Source organism: Lagopus leucura, unplaced genomic scaffold (genome assembly GCF_019238085.1).
Source record: "Lagopus leucura isolate 7727_CA_CO unplaced genomic scaffold, USGS_WTPT01 Super-Scaffold_100159, whole genome shotgun sequence".
Classification (NCBI taxonomy): domain Eukaryota; kingdom Metazoa; phylum Chordata; class Aves; order Galliformes; family Phasianidae; genus Lagopus; species Lagopus leucura.
Window position 1 is genome coordinate 13,731,972 of NW_024962335.1, and position 18,215 is coordinate 13,750,186.

Here is an 18,215-nt window from a genome sequence, read left to right on the forward strand (position 1 = left end):
AGCCATGAGAGGAGCACTAATACCGTGTTACTGCAGCACGATTTTCCAGTATCTTAGTTTTGGTACCTGAGGGTTCTTCTGTTCTGGGCTAGTTTGAGATGGTGAATGAGAGTATGACTGTGTTCTGCTGCCATGCAGTAGTGTAATTCTCAAGTGTGTTTGAAGTCTGAGGTGTACGAGGTCTTTTAACCTTGCTATTTAGTAGTACTGCCATAAAACAAACACCCAAAACAAAAACAACCCAAAAAACCCAACCCTTACTGTTTGGTGAGATTTTTTTAGAACAGCTGTGTTTGGCCATTTGTCTTGGATAGCTGTTCTTCTGAGCACTGAGAATGAAAGAAGGATAGATGCTTTGCAGTGATTCTTCAGGGGCTGGAGAATGTGATCTTGTAGTTCTTGAAACATTTTAGGACTTCTCCTGTGAGAGGATTTGACTAACCTCCCTGTAGCTATTTTCTTAGATCTTTTAGGATGTAGGACTGGCTGGGAGTACCTTTTGAAAGGTTTCTTGTGGTCTGATCTGTATTTCTTATCCAAAAAGAACTATTCTTTATCCCAGAAGAAATCTCCAAGGTGTGCTGGTTGCGTGTATTTTAACAGTAAGGAGGTGAGGAGTGTGTTTCAGTGTAATGCAGGACACTTCACATGGCTGGTTACTAAGGATTCCTCAGGAAATGATGAAACCAAATTTAGCTGAAGCATGCTGCCTCTGTGTCCTGCCTGATTATAGCCAAAAAAGGCAACCAGTTAGATTTTTGGGAGTTGCAAATGCAGGAAACTGTGTAATGGAGGGTAGAGCACAGCTGCTGCCTTGCCAAACCTGATACAACTCTGAACACAATTGAATACTTATTTCCTTTATTTTACTACTTTTTTTTTTTTTTTCTTTTCCCCTCCTTTCTTCCTCTCCCTTCTTTTAACCCTTTGACCACAACCTGCAGGAGACACTGCAGTGTCATGGACTCTCAACATCTTTTGTTGAATTGTCAGACTTTGCTGTTTCCCACTTGCTATGTCAGGCAAGCTGTTGTAGTCTGGGTTTGCAGCTCTCTTGACAAATGAATATTTCATGGTCAGCTCTTGATATCCACCTCGTATGTCTGCATCACATCTTTTTGTTGCGTTCCCATCCAATTCTGGATTTTCAATAAAAGCACAAAAAGCCAAGGAGATGGAGTGGCTCTGGGAATTGTCATTGCAGTGATTGAGATGGAACTGTCAATGACACTGTGGGAAAGGAAAGATGAGGCAAAGCATGGGGGTGGGTGTTTGCCCTTTCCTATAAGGCTGAAGACAGACTTCAAATGCAGGCTAAAGGGAAGAATTCTTTTTAGAATTTTTTTTTCTGTTTGCTGAAGAATTTTTGACTCGTAATATACAGCTATCCTAGTTTGTTACAACTATCCTAGTTTCTGGCACAAACTCACATAGCACATACAGTGATACGTTTGTTGAAAGGAATTTCCCCTCACGCTTACAAATGTCTGGTGGGGGCATTTTGTGCCCACCGTTATTGTAGCTGGTGTTTTTCTGGCTTTGTTACTGTGAGTGCTGGGATGCTCTTACACATTTCAATAGGTGAAGCTCAGCCCCTCCCTCAATATCTTTTTGTTGGTGTTATCTATAATCAGACTTCACCTATTTGGTTTGTAGGTTGGTGAGCAAATATGCCTATGCTCTGTGACATAGTTATCCCTGTAGCCTTCCATGACATAAATATTGTTATTTTAATTTCCTGTTCCTTCTGGTGGTAAAGAGCTCTAGTTGCTATCCAAGCATATATTAAGGATGCTGATATCTTTGTGAGGAAGGATCCAAGAAATAATGTTTATGGGACCTTGTAAAGAGGCTGCTGTTACGTGGTTAATGAGCCTTGATGCATGAAGTTCTTTCTCATGATTGAAAGAATTCCTGAATGGCACCAATAAAACTATTGCCTTATTAACTGGAAAATCCCTGGCAGTTGTGCTCTGGTTTTGATGAAATGCTAAATTTAGGGTGCTGTTTTCTTAGCACACTGCCTACATCTCCTCCTTGTAGCGGTGGCACTCTCTTCTACGCAAACACAGCTTTGTAACTACTTTATAGCTGGATCTTTGGGAAGAATTTTTGACTGTGAAGTCTCCTGACAGCAGTATTTATTTATTTTTTTTTCTTTTTGAACTGTCTTGGAGCTGTTTTGCTGCTGAACATTGACTGGAAAAAAGATAGCAAGTGGTGGGTTCGGTGTTACTACTGAGCTAATGGTCAAAAGGATATATAGAGTCTGTGTTAATTCATGTCCTTAAATTATTCAGTGTCTTCTAGGAGTGAACTGTGTCTCTTGCATTGTCTAGACTGCAATATGATGTTTCTAAGAAGTTGTGAGTTTTGTTCTTGTTGTTCATAGCTAATCGTGATAAGGAGATAGGAAGTAAAATTGTTGATTAAACTTTTTGGATATTTCTGAGCAAGTGTTTCTACTGAGTAGAGCACTAAGAGGCTAATCTTACCTGAACGTTACCAACCTAGTATCTGATGCTGTGAATGTTGGCACATCTTCTGAACTGTGTGATGCTTGCCACTTTAACATGCTTTCTCTCTTCTGCCAAATAATGGCTTCCAAATGCTTAACGGTCATTGTTTTGTTCTGTGTTGTGTTGTTGTTGTTTTTTTCTTTTTAAACTGCTTGCTAGTTTGTTTTTTCCCATCCTCTTGGCAGTCAAAACCTTGACCTTATTGGAAGTTTGACAACTTACCAGTGCTTACTAACATGAAACTGAAGGTGGGGGGAGGCATACTTTGGCAATGAAGGGCTCAGAGTATTTAGTATGTGCCGTCTGCAAGGAATTTGCAAGGTAACTTGAGGCTTTAAAAATTTCTTTTTTTTTCCCGTTGCAGGTCCCCAAATCTAAATCACAATGGCACAAAGAGATGCAGATAAGTACCTTTATGTGGACAAAAATATCATTAACAATCCCCTTACTCAGGCTGACTGGGCAGCCAAGAAGTTGGTATGGGTTCCCTCAGAGAAGAGTGGATTTGAAGCAGCTAGCCTAAAGGAAGAAATGGGAGATGAAGCCATCGTAGAATTGGCAGAGAATGGGAAGAAGGTGAAAGTAAATAAGGATGACATCCAGAAGATGAATCCTCCCAAATTCTCTAAGGTGGAAGATATGGCTGAGCTGACATGCCTGAATGAGGCTTCTGTGCTTCACAACTTGAAGGAAAGATACTACTCTGGACTGATCTACGTAAGTAATCTTCTCTATTTTGTATTGTGGGAACTTACTGTAATCAATTTGCTTTTAAATGGTGTATGTTAACCTTTCATTGCCCACATATATAACTCTCATGTGAATCAGCTTCTTCCTTCTACTTAAAATTTTTTTGCTAAACTATGCCAATCCCTCTCTAGTTAATGTAGAAGCTTTCAAGGAATGCTGTGGTAAATCAGTCTTTCACATTTCAATGTCTTCATTTGCAGAATGTTTTGAATGCCATCTAACTTCTTAACAAGAAGTGAGAGCAGTTAAAAAGTGGTAAACAGGAAGTCTGAACTGAATTAAATAATAAAAACATGATCTTAATATACCTAACATCTGAGTTGCTTTTTCTCATGTCTGGAGCTGCACTGGGAAAAAAATACCAGTGCCAAGCTGTTTTATTTTTGTTTGTTTTTTTAAGCACAAATTCTGTATCTCAAAGTGTGCTATTAGGAAAGGCACATGTATACATGTGTGAGTGTACAGGTGGGGTAATACTTCCTTCTCATCCCAGAATGGGATTATTATTACTATGGGAAAGACAAAGATACCATGCATGGGACCAATGACCATAACCTTCTAAAGCAAGCAAGAACTGCTTCACTGCATACCGTAAGTAGTAAATAAGGAAAAGCAGGGAAGGAGAATTTGGAACTTTGACTAGTTCTACAGGTCCCTTCTGTCTTAACTCCTGTGTAGCCAACAGAAATCTGTCCTGATAGGCTCTACTATTTTAATACTCTGTCAACGTCGGGTGAATAAACTGAATAGTAATGTAAAATTTGGATGCAGTGACTGCTTAAAACATGAAGCAGTGTTTCTTGGTTTGTTTGTTCTCCAAATGCCTTCTACTTACAGAATCAAAATGAGTCTGCCAGAGAGAAAATGCCTCACAGATGTAGAAATTCCGGGTGTTCAGTATCTTAAGACATTATGAAGTGTTTTTCACCATAGATTAGAAGATCTGCTAGGATGCATTAAAGAATGAATTTGATGGGTAAACATGTATGTTAACCCAATCCTAGATAATACAGTGTGTCTAGATACTTTTTCTCCTTTTGAGCTTCTAAACCCCTGAATCTTCCTCTTTCTTCATCTGGAGACGGCAACATAAATAAAAACTGTTCACTTTCTGTATGTTTTTGGCTTTGGTGTTGTTTGTTTTTCTTTTGTGGTTTTTTTTTTTGGGGGGGGGGATGCTTATTACTTCACCTTACGGAAAGAGATTTAGTCTTTTTTTCTAGTCATCTTATGAGGCAAGCTGTAGACAATCTCTTCTGTCCTAACAGAGCCTGGTTATCTCCCAGCCGCCACATAGCAGGAGTTCCCTCTAGCTATCTATCTTGGTTAGAAACCTCTACAAGCAGTTGTGTTCTAAATTAAGAAACACGAAGACAAACTAAAAGTTCTAACTAATGCTGTGACCACAGCTCTTCTAGTGCAGTCTGAGGGCGTACAGACAACTGCTGCCTAAATTATCAGCGAACACTGGAAGGGTGCAAAACTCATATAAACTTAGTCACCTTCTGCTCTCAAGATTTTGAGACCTAAGAGGTTGATGCTGTTAGTTGAACAGCTGAATGCATGCAGCTGAACAGCTCTTCTGACTATTGGTCAAAGCCTCTTATCAGAGGGAAGAATGTTGGCCTTGTGTTGAAATAGGATATGCAAGATCGTGTGTGTAACGTTTTTAGAACAGGATATGTTGGTAGGTTATGTAATAAGTTGTTGAAAATAATTCACCGGTGTTGTGAAGTCTGCTGTGTGCTGTGCAATGGGCTATTTCATTTATCTTGCAAGACATCCTCTGAAATTTCAGACATGATCTGTGGCTATAATAAACTGAGTTCCTTTAGTGAGGTAGAAAGCAGTGTTAAAAACAAAAAATCCACGCCCTTCACACATGTAAACTTAGAGTAGTAATGCTCTATTACGGAGCCTTGGACTTGCCAAAATGGTGTTTCTGTGCACTTGTGAAATGGACTGATCTTACCTGTCAGCAGTTCTCTGCAAGTCAGAAGATTAACGTGAACGCTTAAGATACTTTCACTGAAGCGGCTGTTGCTTGATCGTTAATCCTCTTGAAGGAGTACGTGCAGTGCACTGAGGTCACTCTGAAAGTAATGCCTGCTGTTTATTTCCATGGAAGCTACAGCAGCTACAAGGAGCGTAGCACTATTTGATAGAGCACGTTCTCAGCCAGAAAACGCTATTTGTCAACATAGTTACTGGTCATAGGAAGGAAGTAATGGAGTTTTCTTGCAGGCCTGCTTTATCAGTCTGAGGAAGTTATGCCTTCCTTTTTCTAAACTGTTGCTCTCCTCCAGCAGAATGCTTCAGTCCAACTTCAGATCCTTGCGTTATTTTTATTTGAAAAGGCACTGGTCGTCTTTGTGGGCAAACATGACCATAAAAAGTCATGCAAATACAGACAAGAAGACTTCAAATTCCTTTTCTCACATTGCCGCTTCTTTCTAGTACTCCCCTGTGGCGTGAACTGTAGTGTTAAAGAGAATCTGTAATTTCATCAGTGCTAGAAGTTCCCATGCTAATACACAGAAAGTGTAATGAGTGTGCAATGAATGGGGCACTCTGGAGTAGACTGCTTTTTACCTCTTGTTCTTGTCCTGTCTTCCACTACTGTAATCAAAGATCAGGGAAGTATTACACAGACTTTTAGTTGCTGTTTTGTGCTATGCAAGCACTGTCTCTTGTGGTGAAGAACTGAAGCTGAGGTTAAAGGAACTAGCAGTGCTAAGTTAGCTCCTATAGCTTACTTATAGTTCCTTTCCAGCACTGTCTCATAGCTGACCAGAATCTCACTGACATTTAGCTTCCTGAAGTCGTGTGGTAAAGGGTTTTATTCAGTTTTCAGTTCCCACTTTAGAAAGAGAGATTCTTTTCTGTATGCTATTGAGATGTTCCTCAAATATTTGTGTGTGTGCAAATACACACAAACTTAAAAAAAAAAAAAAAAATCCTAAAATGCCTATATGAGGTATGCTTTCTGGGAGACATAGGGTGAAAGTGAGTCAGCTGTGTGTGAAGAGAAGGTTAATTACCAAAGATTTAAACGAGTGCATAGAAAATTTGGATGTAAAACTGTAAACTGTGTAGTAGATGCTATTTTCATCCTTCTGTAGTCTAATTCTTACCTTTATCTAGCCTAAGAGGCTAAATCTGATTAAGTACTTTCTGGACTTATTGTAGAGAACTCTTTACCATGTCCAAGCTCTCTTTGTTGAGAAAGCAATAGAAGAGATATTAGCAATAGAAGGTGCTACATGTACTCTTCCGGTAGCACTGCAGGTATCTGTAGAAAGCTACTTATATCCAGATTTTTTGAATAGCTGCCTCTAAAATTGACAGGGAACTCTAAACCTCAGCACCAACGCATGAAATGTTATTCTTGGAACATCTAGGAAATACGGAAGGTCCTCTCCTGCTGTCTTTGCAATTAAGACGCTTGTTAGATTTGCTTTTAGATATTTAGATTTCAAAGATATTTTTGGGGAAAAGATGGTACTTTCACTAGAACTATTTTGACAGTTGTGTTAGAACTCAGTGGAAACCATTTGATAAGTTGAAGTTTGCTGTCAGATCAGTAAATTTTGCTATGGAGTCCATTAGAAGTTAACTTTGGCAAATGTTGCTGACTCTTTAAGAATGGAATACTGTTGAATCGTTCTCTATACTCACTAGTTTGGAGCTATGCTACGTTAATGGCAGTACAGTTCCGATTCTATTTCTTGTTACATTCATTACGTGTAAATTACAAAAGTCTTTGGGTTGGCAGGGTCTTTAGGAGGCCATCTGGTCTAACTTCCCGTTAAGAGGATGGTCAGCGCTGAATTCAGCCTAGTCCAGTGATCTTGAAAATCTCTAAGGAGTATGCTGGTCTTATTTTTCTTTTAGTAACTACTTTGTCTTGAATCCCTATATTGGAATCATATTTTGACAAAGTGCAGGATGGAGGGGCAACTTTTCATCGAATAGACCTATATAAAGTCCTGTCAAGTTGCACTTGTCTAGTCTTTCTCATCTCTAGAGAAGTGTCTAGCCTATTTTCTGCATACTGAGCGTAAGTGAGCAGGAGATAATAGAAAATAAACAAGCCTGACTCCTATCCAAGGAATATATTAAGGCCTTACAAAGTGATTTGATGTCACCAGTAACACTCATCTATCAGTAAGACTCCAAGAATGCGTTATGTGTCCTTTCCTCTATTTAGTAGCTATCATTTAGCATGAAAACTGTTGTGTGGAGAAGAATATCTTCTGGAGTGTTGTGCTAAGGTGCCATCTGTAAAAGAGAATATATATCTTTGTATTGTGTTTGAAGTAATATCTTGCTGTCTCTCTGCAACATCTGTACCATTTCTAGACACAAGTAAACTGATTTGCTCTCATGTGAAGTTTTATTATGTTGTAGTTGATTGTTTAATGCATAAAATTGTCTAGTAGATAGACAAACATGATGTAAAGTGCTTTTTTTTCTAGAAGCTGAGGACTTATTTTATATAATAGACAAATATCAGGATTTTGGAAGGAGACAAAGCCACTCTTCAGAGACTGTTAATTAGCTAGGGAGTAGGCCACTTTGATTATCGCCGTGACTAACGTGTCAGTTGATGCTATTTGCATACTTTGAAAGGTTGAGTACCATCCAAGTTGATCTAACTTGAGGCGTTGCTGACATTCTAATATTGCGTAGTGGGAGGCATCCCACTTAGCATCATTGGAAGAAGCACCTGAAAAATGACTGATCTGTTTTCAAATAAAATGCTGTTTAAAGGCACGAATATACAAAAAGTTAACTCTTTATTTGCTGGGGCATTTTCTTTCCAGACCTACTCAGGCTTGTTCTGTGTGGTAATCAATCCTTACAAGAACCTGCCAATATACTCAGAAGAAATAGTGGAGATGTACAAAGGCAAAAAGAGGCACGAGATGCCCCCTCACATCTATGCCATCACAGACACAGCCTACCGGAGTATGATGCAAGGTGAGTGCTTACTGAGGTAATGATTCATTTGTTGAAATCACAAATCAAGATTGCAGTTGAAACATTGTAGAAGAACAGCTCGCTGCCATCAAAAAGCATTGCTGCACTGTTGCTTACAGACACGACACCTGCTTGGTACTAGTTCTTGTGCTCAGGTGAATAGCTATCTCCTGCTCCGGTGTAATAAAGAATATTTCAGAAGGGTCTGACAAGTGCATGATTACATAAATGACTGATTGGTTTCAGTACAGTGGAGCTCAGAGAAGCATGCAAATAGGACTGAAGTAGGTAGATTTCCCCTCTGTGATCGTATGGGGCCATAACTACAGATAGTCAGACAGCAATTCAACAAAACTGTCAAAATCCAGTCATGCAGTCTGGTTGGATGAAGCTAGCTTAGTATAACCTGAAGTGTGATGATTGGTGGTAGTTTTACTGATGATTAGTTGTTTTGTTACATTCTTGCTCTGTTAAAAATTTATATCAGACAATATTAAATACATTTGTTAGCTTTTTATGGATAAAAGCAAGCAAGCAGGTTGACGTGTTTCCCTAATACCTCCCTTTGTATACCAGTGAGAAGAACCATATATATATTATCTCCTTGATTGTCACTGAGAATTTAAATTTAATTTAATGAGTTCTGCAGGCCCTGTATATATCTCTCCTTCTCTGAGGAGGTCTTTCACAGGGTCGGTGCTTATGTTTGGGATGCTTGGAGAGTGTTCAAACATGGAAGTACTCTATGCTTTTCTTCCTGTTTATACTTAGGTTATGTGAAGAGGCATGCTTTGCATGCTTAAAGGATGGTTTGATTTGGCTGGTTTGTATAAATTTCACTTTTCTGATGGATAGCAATGATGATTAAGGTGTTGGTCTCTCAGAGTCTCATCATCAGTTTTACTTTTTGGACAAATGCCAGTTATAATAAAAACATGCTTTGAAATTCTAATTAGACTCAATTTTAAACACTTGCACTTTTTCCCTGCCCTCACTGTTATTTGTACTTGCAAGCATGGGAAGAATATAGCAATGTGGTTGCCCAGAGTGGAAAGAGAGCAAGGAAAACTTCTTCTGCTTGCCAGAGTTAATGATTTTAAATAATTTTTCCTTGTGGAGAATGTCGTGGAAGTTTGCTGAGGTACGGTGCCATGTGGAGCAGAGAGAGAGCTAGCATGATGGATAAATTAAGCCGTATTGGTAAAAGCCTTGAGAGCAAAGGGGAGAGTCATGCAGCAGTGGACTAGTAGCAGAGTACTGATGGCAATTCATTGAAGATGTGATAAGTCTGAAGAAAATACATCTACAGTACTTAAACATTACTCTGCAGATGGGGAAAAAACAAACCCTGGGTCTACATAGGGCCTTACTTTCTTTGAACAAAGACTGGATTTGCCATGAATCACAAAGATAAATGCACCTCCTGTACAATATATGGCAGCATGTCTGTGAAGCTCTTATCACTGTTTCATTTCCTTTATTACTTCCTTCTTTTTCTTGCTCACTCCTTGTCAGCTGAAGTACCAATGTATATTTTCCTTAAATGAGCTATTGACTAAGTCCTCCCAAAGTTACTGTTCCCTAAAACGAAATCTTTTCTACATAGCATCAGGAACAGACTCTTTGCTGTAAGGAGACATTGCTGTAAGGAGACTGAAGATGTCTTTCTCCTTCCATTGTCAACAGTTAAACCGTGTAGAATTGCATGTGCATGCAGCTTGTTCTTTTTCACTGCCAGGTACACTAGTATGTGGCAATGGATGTCCAGACAGCTGCGGGAAGGGACAGATGAACTTTGCTTGTCTGAAAGTGCTTCAGAGATAGTCATTGATCTACATCGATATTTTCTTTCATTTTGAAAAGGGAAGTGTTTCCATTGGGTCACTGCTTGAGTGAAGTCTAAAACTCAGAAATCTCAGACTTGAATTGTGTTGGTGCACAAAGCTGAAGACTGGAAGCCCTGCTGCTGTTTTTCCTAGCAGCAAAAGTTGCAATGAGCTCTTCTGAAGTGTTTGCCTTTTCCAGAATCATAGAATCACAGAATGGTTTGAGTTGTAAGGTACCCTCAAGATCACCTAGTTCCAACCCCCTGCTATAGCCAGGGACACCTTCCTTTAGACCAGGTTGCTCAAAGCCCATCCAGCCTGGCCCTGAATGCTTCCAGGGAGGGGGCATCCACAACCTCGCTGGGCAACCTGTTCCCAATGTCTCACCACTCTCACAGTAAAGAATTTCTTACTAATATCTAGTCTAAATCCGCCCTCTTCCAGCTTAAAGACATTCACCATCATCCTGTCACTACACATCCTTATAAAAAGTCCCTCCCCAGCTTTCCTGTAGGCCCCCTTCAGGTCCTGGGAGGCTGGTACAAGTTCCCCTCAGAGCCTTCTCTTCTCCAGGCCAAAGAGCCCCAGCTCTCTCAGCCTGTCCTCATAAGGGAGGTGCTCCAGCCCTCTGATCATCTTCATGGCCCTCCTCTGGACCTGCTCCAACAACTCCATGTCCTTCTTGTGTTGGGGGCTCCAGAACTGGACACAGTACTTCAGTGTAGTCTCATGAGAGCAGAGTTAGAGGGGCAGAATCATCTCTCTCAAGCTGCTGGTCATGCTTTTCTTGCTTTTCTTGATGCAACTCAGGAAATGGTTGGCCTTCTTGGCTGCAAGCACACATTCATGGCTCAATCAACTCCTCCACATCTTTCTCCTCAGTACTGCTCTCAAGCCATTCTCTGCCTATCCTGTATCTGTGCTTGGGATTGCCTTGACCCAGGTGCAGGACCTTGCACTTGGCCAAGAGGAGCCAGAACTATTCTAGCTACGTGGCATTCTCAGTGATTTTGACAATCTAGAGGCTTGTCCCAGCTCTTCTCTGCACGTCATGTATGTCTGTTTGCTAGCAAAAAATGCCCAGAGATTGTTGTAGGGTTACTTGCTGCTTTATACACTGCTGCTAGCAGTGGCATTCCAGTGTATGCTACTGGGAGCAAAGGTGAGTAGGCTGTTGTAATGTCTCTGGTCCTGGCTAGCCTCTAGGGCAATGGAAAGCAACATTCCTATTCCACTTTCTTAGTGCTGCTTAGCAGTGGGGGAGGCTTGATGCAGCAGCCAGTGGTATGGCAGGAATCTGTTCAGAGAATAGAAGATAAAAGGGTACAGTGCTCCACATGAGCTAGAGGCATTTAGGATTAGTCTGCCTTCCCTACTATGCTTTCTGAGCCCCAAAGGCAAGGATTCCTTCAGGGTCTGAAGAAGGATAGCAAGCTGGTGACTTATGCCAGCATGAGGTGTAGTTGTCTCTTAAGCTGACAGAGTGAAAAAGTCTTGCATGTTAATTGATTTGGACTTTTTTTTTTTCTGGTTTTCAGTCAATTTATGGTATTCTGATAAGCAGGCCTCCTAAAGGGAGGTCCTTTAGGAAAGAGATAGGGAAGGGAGAGGAAGATGAGAATTTTAATCCAACTTCTGCTAATTCAGAAACTATTTAAGCCTTTTCATGCATCTATGCCAATGCACTAAGTTTGGTCCTCTTTTTGTGTCTTCCATGGTTAGTCCATTTGGAAAAGTGTCATGGTGGCCATTTGTATATCCCAAGGGGTTAAATTGTGGGTAGTTGTTTTTTGTTTGTTTTGTTTTTTGGTTAAACTTCACCAAAAGCATTTCCTTGAAGCTATGATATAATGGGGAACATGTTTTAAGTATTTTTTTTCCCTCCTTTTTCCCAACAAAGGACTTTAAGACTCAGAAGTGAGATAAACCCACAATTTTGCTGCATGGTGCTTGGAGATACTTCTTAAGTTTCAAGAGAAGAACTCTGAGAAAATTATAACATTTTTATTTTCTAAGAAAAAAACCATTTGTCTTAATGTTTCTGTTTCCTGGGTAACCTGAATGCCAGAAGCCTCAGGTCTGACTGCTTTCAGAAGAATTATTTTTCTGGCACTGATGATGGAAGCAGAGTGCCTACAAGTGGAATGGTGTCTTAAGCAGACAAATCATTATTGCAAAGCAGCAGATGTATGTTGAAGGGATAAATTCTCTACCTCAATTCATGTTCTCCAGAGGATTTATTAAGAAAAAAAAACTTTTAAAGCTATTAAATGACACCTGTTTGTCTACTCAGACCACATAGAAGAAATTTTCTGTGTCAAATACTGAAGCTAGCAATAAGCTATGAGTCTTCTTAGTGTCTGGAGCATGATGACCGTTGTTAAATGTCAGTGTCTGAAACTTCTTTGTAATAGTTTTGATGTGTATGGTTATTCTGGAACGCTTTCTCCAAAGCTCTTTCCTTGTACATGTACTCTGCCAATCTATTAGCCTCTACTCAACCTGCTCAACTAAAAGATGGGTGGGAGAGGGTATAAGCAACACATTGCTACTGAATGTGCTTCATCTCACTTCTCATCCAGTTTTTCTGCATGTCAGTATAGGGTTCCTAATGGTTCACTGAACAAAACTCTTAAAAACATTGTACAGTTATTAAATCCTCTTTGACCTTGATGGATTAGTCTGCAGAGGAGCATATGCAACCAGCAGCTTGGGGTTTAAGCAGTCTTTGGGCTTGGTGTTTAAAAGAAAAACTTCTGAAGCATAGCACCTTCCTGAAATTTCTTGGCCTTGTTATATTAAGGGATGAAAGGGTTAGCTATTGTAAGACAAATTACAGGTCATTAGATGCACCTCAGACCCAGCTGTCATTTTCATAAGAAACAGTCCTTTAGGTCTGCTCCTGTAGAACATGACCTTGAAGTATTTTATTCATAATTCTCACATGTTGACATATTTCTTAAGTTTCCAAGCTAGTAGAACACTTCTTTTCTAATTTCTGTGTCTCAATGCTGCTTTCTCAGCTTGCTTTGTAGCTCTGCTCTGCTGTACTGCACTGTATACTGCGCTGCTCCAAAACACGTCTTTATTTTCTGTAAGATATTCTCTGTGTGTTTGCCAATTCAGGAAGAGCTGATTGAGAGTCCGCTCAGATTATGCAGGGGCACAGATGTCTCTCTCAGGCTGCATGCAAAAGTCAATTCTGTTTCCACTAAAACCAAAGGAAAGTAGCATGTGGTTTCACTAGTTTATTTCTGAGATTTGTCCAAAGTTCTGATGCAAAGGGCAGCGTTAAATTTGGATACCAATTACGGAGGATGTTTGTTTGATGGTATCTGCATACAAATTGCAAGAAAGGATGCATGCAGTTTCTGATCTTCCTTAAGAGATGCTTTACTAGTTTTGAATCATTTCAGCTTTCTAAATACAACTCTGAAAAGAGTGCGTCTTGAAATGTGGTTCTCAATAGAACAAGGAGCTAAAAAGAGTCCATTGCCCACTTGTTTTTTAGTAGTTACCACACCCTTTGCTTCATTCCTGCAAACCAGAGCAAGAGCCTTCTGGCAGTTCTTACATTACAGCTCAGCCCTTTCTGTCAGTCCCCCCGCTGCACACTGTCTTAGGACCACGAGCAGCCTGAGCTTTTGCAGGCTATACAGTGGTTTTTCTTTCCTGTCAGAACTTCGTAAACATTTGTGTAGCCTAAAATTACAGTCTAACTTATTTTCCCATTTTGCTATCTCTAGATTCAGTCCTGAAATGTTAGAGAAAGGGGTATGGGCTTTAGTCCAAAAACAGGCTCAGGGAAATAAATATTTACATTTGATCCGGTAGGATGTATTTCATTTTTTGAAATGACACTTTTTTCCTTGTGGCTGCCCTCAAACTTCACATAGTGCAAAGCTGAATCTTGGCACTGTAGCCATCCTGCCAAATCAAGGGACTTTTTCTTTTTTCCACGTCTAGAAGCTGTGTTTTGTAAGAGCTGTCTTAAATATTCTATGCTTGTCCTTCTTTTTTTCCTTGTGCTCGATGGTAGGTTATTCATATTTAGAAACTTCCCTCGAACACATTCCCAAAATGGGAATGCAAAAGCAAGTTCTCAGGCTGTGACTGGGTGTTTCCCTGGGGTGTTTTTGATCCTACTCAAAGCAGCACGTAGGTTAAAGCACTGCTGTGAATATATTTGATGAGATTGTATGCCAGCGGGGTTGTTTCAGTAGCACAGTGTGTCAGGTGCCTGCGGCTCCTCACGTGCCCCAGCCCCGAGGGAAGGACGTGCTAGTAAGATTTTGGTGAGGAGAGATGGGGAATTGAGGCTGCTGCGTGGCTGAAACGTGCATTTCAGCCCACTTTTTTGCTTTAGGTCACCTCCCTAACTTGGCCAGCAGACGTTCCCCCAGTTGGGCCAGGCCCTCACAGCCTTACAGTAACGGAAACCTACAGGGCCGGGCTCTGTGGTTAGGAGGTGGGTGGTACCATCTCGCTACAGTTAAACTTGTAGCCTTAATGAGTCAGCTATAGGCAGTGGATAGCAAGCCAAGCCTTTGCCTTTCAGCTACACTTCCTCTTGGCTGGAGAGATGATGTCACCATTGTGTGAGTGCTATAGCACTTCTCCTTTTATGGAGATGAACAGGCCTGCAACTGCAGTCACTCATGCAGAGGAAGTGGGTGATAAAGGCCTGGTAGGATGTGCTGTAAGTGAGATGGAGAGCCTGAATTGTGCGTTCTGTTCTTCTGTTCTAGCCTACCAACCTCTTCTTCCACCCCCAAATGTATTAAAAAAAATAAATAAAAATCAAGAGTTCATTCATCAGTAATGCCAATATATTTGAACAATATATTTGAACACAGCGGTTCAGAATTCTTCCAGATCTGTTATTTTGCAGTGGAATATTTATCTGAGCATCATTAATGTACAAGATCTCTGTCTTGTCGAAACAAATTTTGGTTTAATTAAGTTTTTTAATGTGTCCTGGAAGGTCCGGGAAGCAGTCTAAAATGAGATCTTTTATTTTTAAACTGAGAGAAGTCAGATATGTCTTTTTAATATAGTAAAATTAATCTAGAGATCTCATTATACCATCCTGCTGTATAACTTAAATGTGAAGGATGTCTTACTTCCTGCATTTCTGGATGCTTGAGGCCGCTGCTTCTTGGGGTCTCTTGAATACTGTGATGATGAGAACTGAGGAGGAGCCTAGATAAAAAGCCTTCCTTGCCAGCTGGTCTGAAATACAGAGCTGTTGCTGTAATTAACTAATGAGTTGTTATTCTGAATTGTTTTTAATAAGTGACTCTATTTAGGATTGAAAAGCAGATGCAGATTTCTTTTAATCAGGCGTTTCTTGATTGTGTTATTATAAGCGACTGGGTTTATGGTACCCAGCACATTCTGTTTTGCTGAGTAGGTTGCTTGCACAACTGACAGCGCAGTAAAGGCAAGTGCTGACTGAGGTTGTGCAGTACGCCCATGTCGAATGATCATCTAAAAAAAAAATGTGGGGGAGTGGAGGTGGCTTCTTGTCTGGGCAATTGGATTTGGATTCGTGATGGCGCAAGTCAGCACTGTATAGAGAATAAGTATTGGCATTTACAACAAGACTTAATTGGAAGCGTGTCTAAGAGTTACGCTTTTGTATTTGTTAGCTCTTTGGCCCTTTGGTAGGCTCCAATTTCCTGTTGCTCAACACATTATTCAGTTGTCTGTCTGTACACAATTAGAAGAATTCCAGCTATCCCAATGACTGCTGCTTTGCCGTCCTGGGAAAGAATTTCCCCCGGATTGCAAACAGGAATGTTGCCTTTTATGGCAGTGTCTGCACGCTGCCGGTGGCTTGCCTGCACTCGCAGGTACGTTCTTACTGGCTTAAAGCAGAGGTGACTAACACAGCTGCAGCAGGCCACCAGACCAGTGTGCTGGGGGAGGCAACCCTAGTGCCAAGAGGGCTCTTAAACACTGTCTATGGCTCTTCCTGCTGAGCACCTGACGACACCTCACTGGGTGTTAAGTCCTGGAGAGATCCTGTGCTTGCCCCTTTGTGGCTTCTTGCGGTAATTCCAGAGCGTTGTTGCTGCCTTGCCCTGTTGTAGCATGGCTCTATGAGGGCTTCTCAGAAAGTCGACAAAACTTGTGATCATCAGAAGTGTTTTGTGCCAAAGGAAAACTGGGGATTGTCTGATGTTGGTCACCTCTTTTTCCATACAACTTTCGGTTTGTTTACCAATGTATTTTGCTACAATAAGGATCCTACCTTGGAGAGCAGGGAAGAGATGGCATGTGGTATGGAAGTACTTAGGACTCCATTACCTGTACGAGCTCCAACACCAAAGTTGGTTTCCAGAAGTGAGGAGTGTCATCAGGGACATATGTTTTTCTCAAACAGGCTTCTTAGAAGAGCCACTGTGGTACCTGAATGCAAATATAAACTTTTCTAGAACAAGTGGGCTAGTCAAGCTTTCAAGCTTTAAAAAGATGTTATTCAGAGGCACAATCTTATTCTTTCGCATAGCTGCTTTGTGATAGAGCATTGCATCCAAGTGTTGCACTCCTGCAGAATACATTTCCTTAGGCGATCCATAAATGAGTCATTAGTTATTCCCCTGATCCGCCTTCCCAGTGCCCAGTCACGCAGATGTGTCTGCTGAGCCATTGACCCACTGGGAACTTGGAATGGGTGAGGCCTTTGAGGCTGCCTCACCTCCATCCTTCACCTCTCCCTCAGCAAAAGGGATATGTATCTCAAAAGCAAAAGAATAAAATTCAGCACTTGAAAACAATGAATGTGCAGTGCTAATAAACTTGCAGGTGTCTACTTTGGGATGTGTAGTGACAATTTTCTTTTGCTTGCTTTCTTCCAGTCCTAAGCTGATCAGCTCTTTCTGAGAACGGTATTAACTGGTATAAAGCAGATTATTTTCCTCTAAACTTTTATGCTCACCCGAATACAGTCAGTTTCCAGCAAAGCAAGTTCAGAGCAGGTTACCTCTCCATAGTGCGAACTTAATGTTTCTGATACTGTTTTCAGAATAGTTTAAGAAAAGGCAGAATCTCAAATTTGGTAGATTTACCTGCTTTTCCTGTTCCATGAAAAGTCTACCTGACTATAAAGCCTTTCCTAATTACAGTTCAATCTCACTATCTCACACAAAGAAACTTGAATGGTGACTCAGTTATATCTTCTAAGCAGTTATCTGGTGAGGAGAGCATTGAGTACACTGACATTCTGTAAGAGAATGGAGGAAGGAAAAGAAGTAGCTCAAATGTGGAGATAGTCACAGTTGTAAACATACTGATGAAAGCTACCAATTGCTGAAATAATTTATTAGAGGAATCCAGTGAATTTTCTATTCATGAATGCTTAGAGCTTATAGTCTGTTTAAAGATTAGACCGGAGTCTGACACAAAATTGGAGTACAATGTGGAAAAAGAACAATGACGAGATGAAATGTAACTGCTGTAATACTCAGTCTCTCAGACTGGATCTTATCCTGAATAAATAAATAAACACATTTTGATGGCACAGTGCGTGTCTCAATAGCTCTTGTGTGATGCAGGACTTTCTGTGCATGACTTACAGTTCCTGAGTCTGTTCTGTGTCTGAACAGGTCTCACTTCCCCTGTGATTTCTACAGCTAGTGAAGTTGTACACAGCACAGACACTCTCCAGTCTTCCGAGTGCTTCCAACTGGGGGGAGAATATGATGCAGACTCTGGGGGCTAAAGTGGGATTCAGAGTGGAGGAGTGGATGGAAAGTGAAATCAAGGTAGAAGAAGGGGAGCATGTTTGCATAGAAGTGGTTGAGGAGCAGTGGGATGGAGACTGGGCAGGGATTGCCTGTGAGGAAGTGTAATCATAGGTGGAAGCTGAAAGGAGGTTAAAGATGTTGGAGAAGATAGTGGTAGATAGGCTGGGTGAAGTAAGTTCTGTAACTGGAAAGATTTCGTAATCCATAGCTGGGAAATGAGCACAGGAATTAGCATGTCTACTATTTAGCATTCAGTACAATGTTCCTATTCCTGTTTTCTTGCAACTTGTCACCATGAAAAAGGTTCTACTATTATTGACTGCTCAGTTAATACAAAGGGATTGGTGCTGCAAATAAGTAACCTGTAGAGCACTTAGGCTGCTGCT

General features: G+C 40.7%; 1 protein-coding gene across 1 annotated transcript in view; it reads left to right on the forward strand.

Annotated features, from left to right (window-relative positions):
- The window catches only part of MYH9 (myosin heavy chain 9), a 68,770-nt gene that overhangs the window by 11,789 nt on the left and 38,766 nt on the right, over nt 1-18,215 (forward strand). Inside the window, exons 2-3 of the mRNA XM_042889530.1 lie at nt 2,884-3,236; nt 8,096-8,252. Of these exons, the coding sequence (XP_042745464.1) occupies nt 2,904-3,236; nt 8,096-8,252 (490 nt within the window). The 5' untranslated portion in view covers nt 2,884-2,903. The remainder of the gene's footprint in view (nt 1-2,883; nt 3,237-8,095; nt 8,253-18,215) is intronic.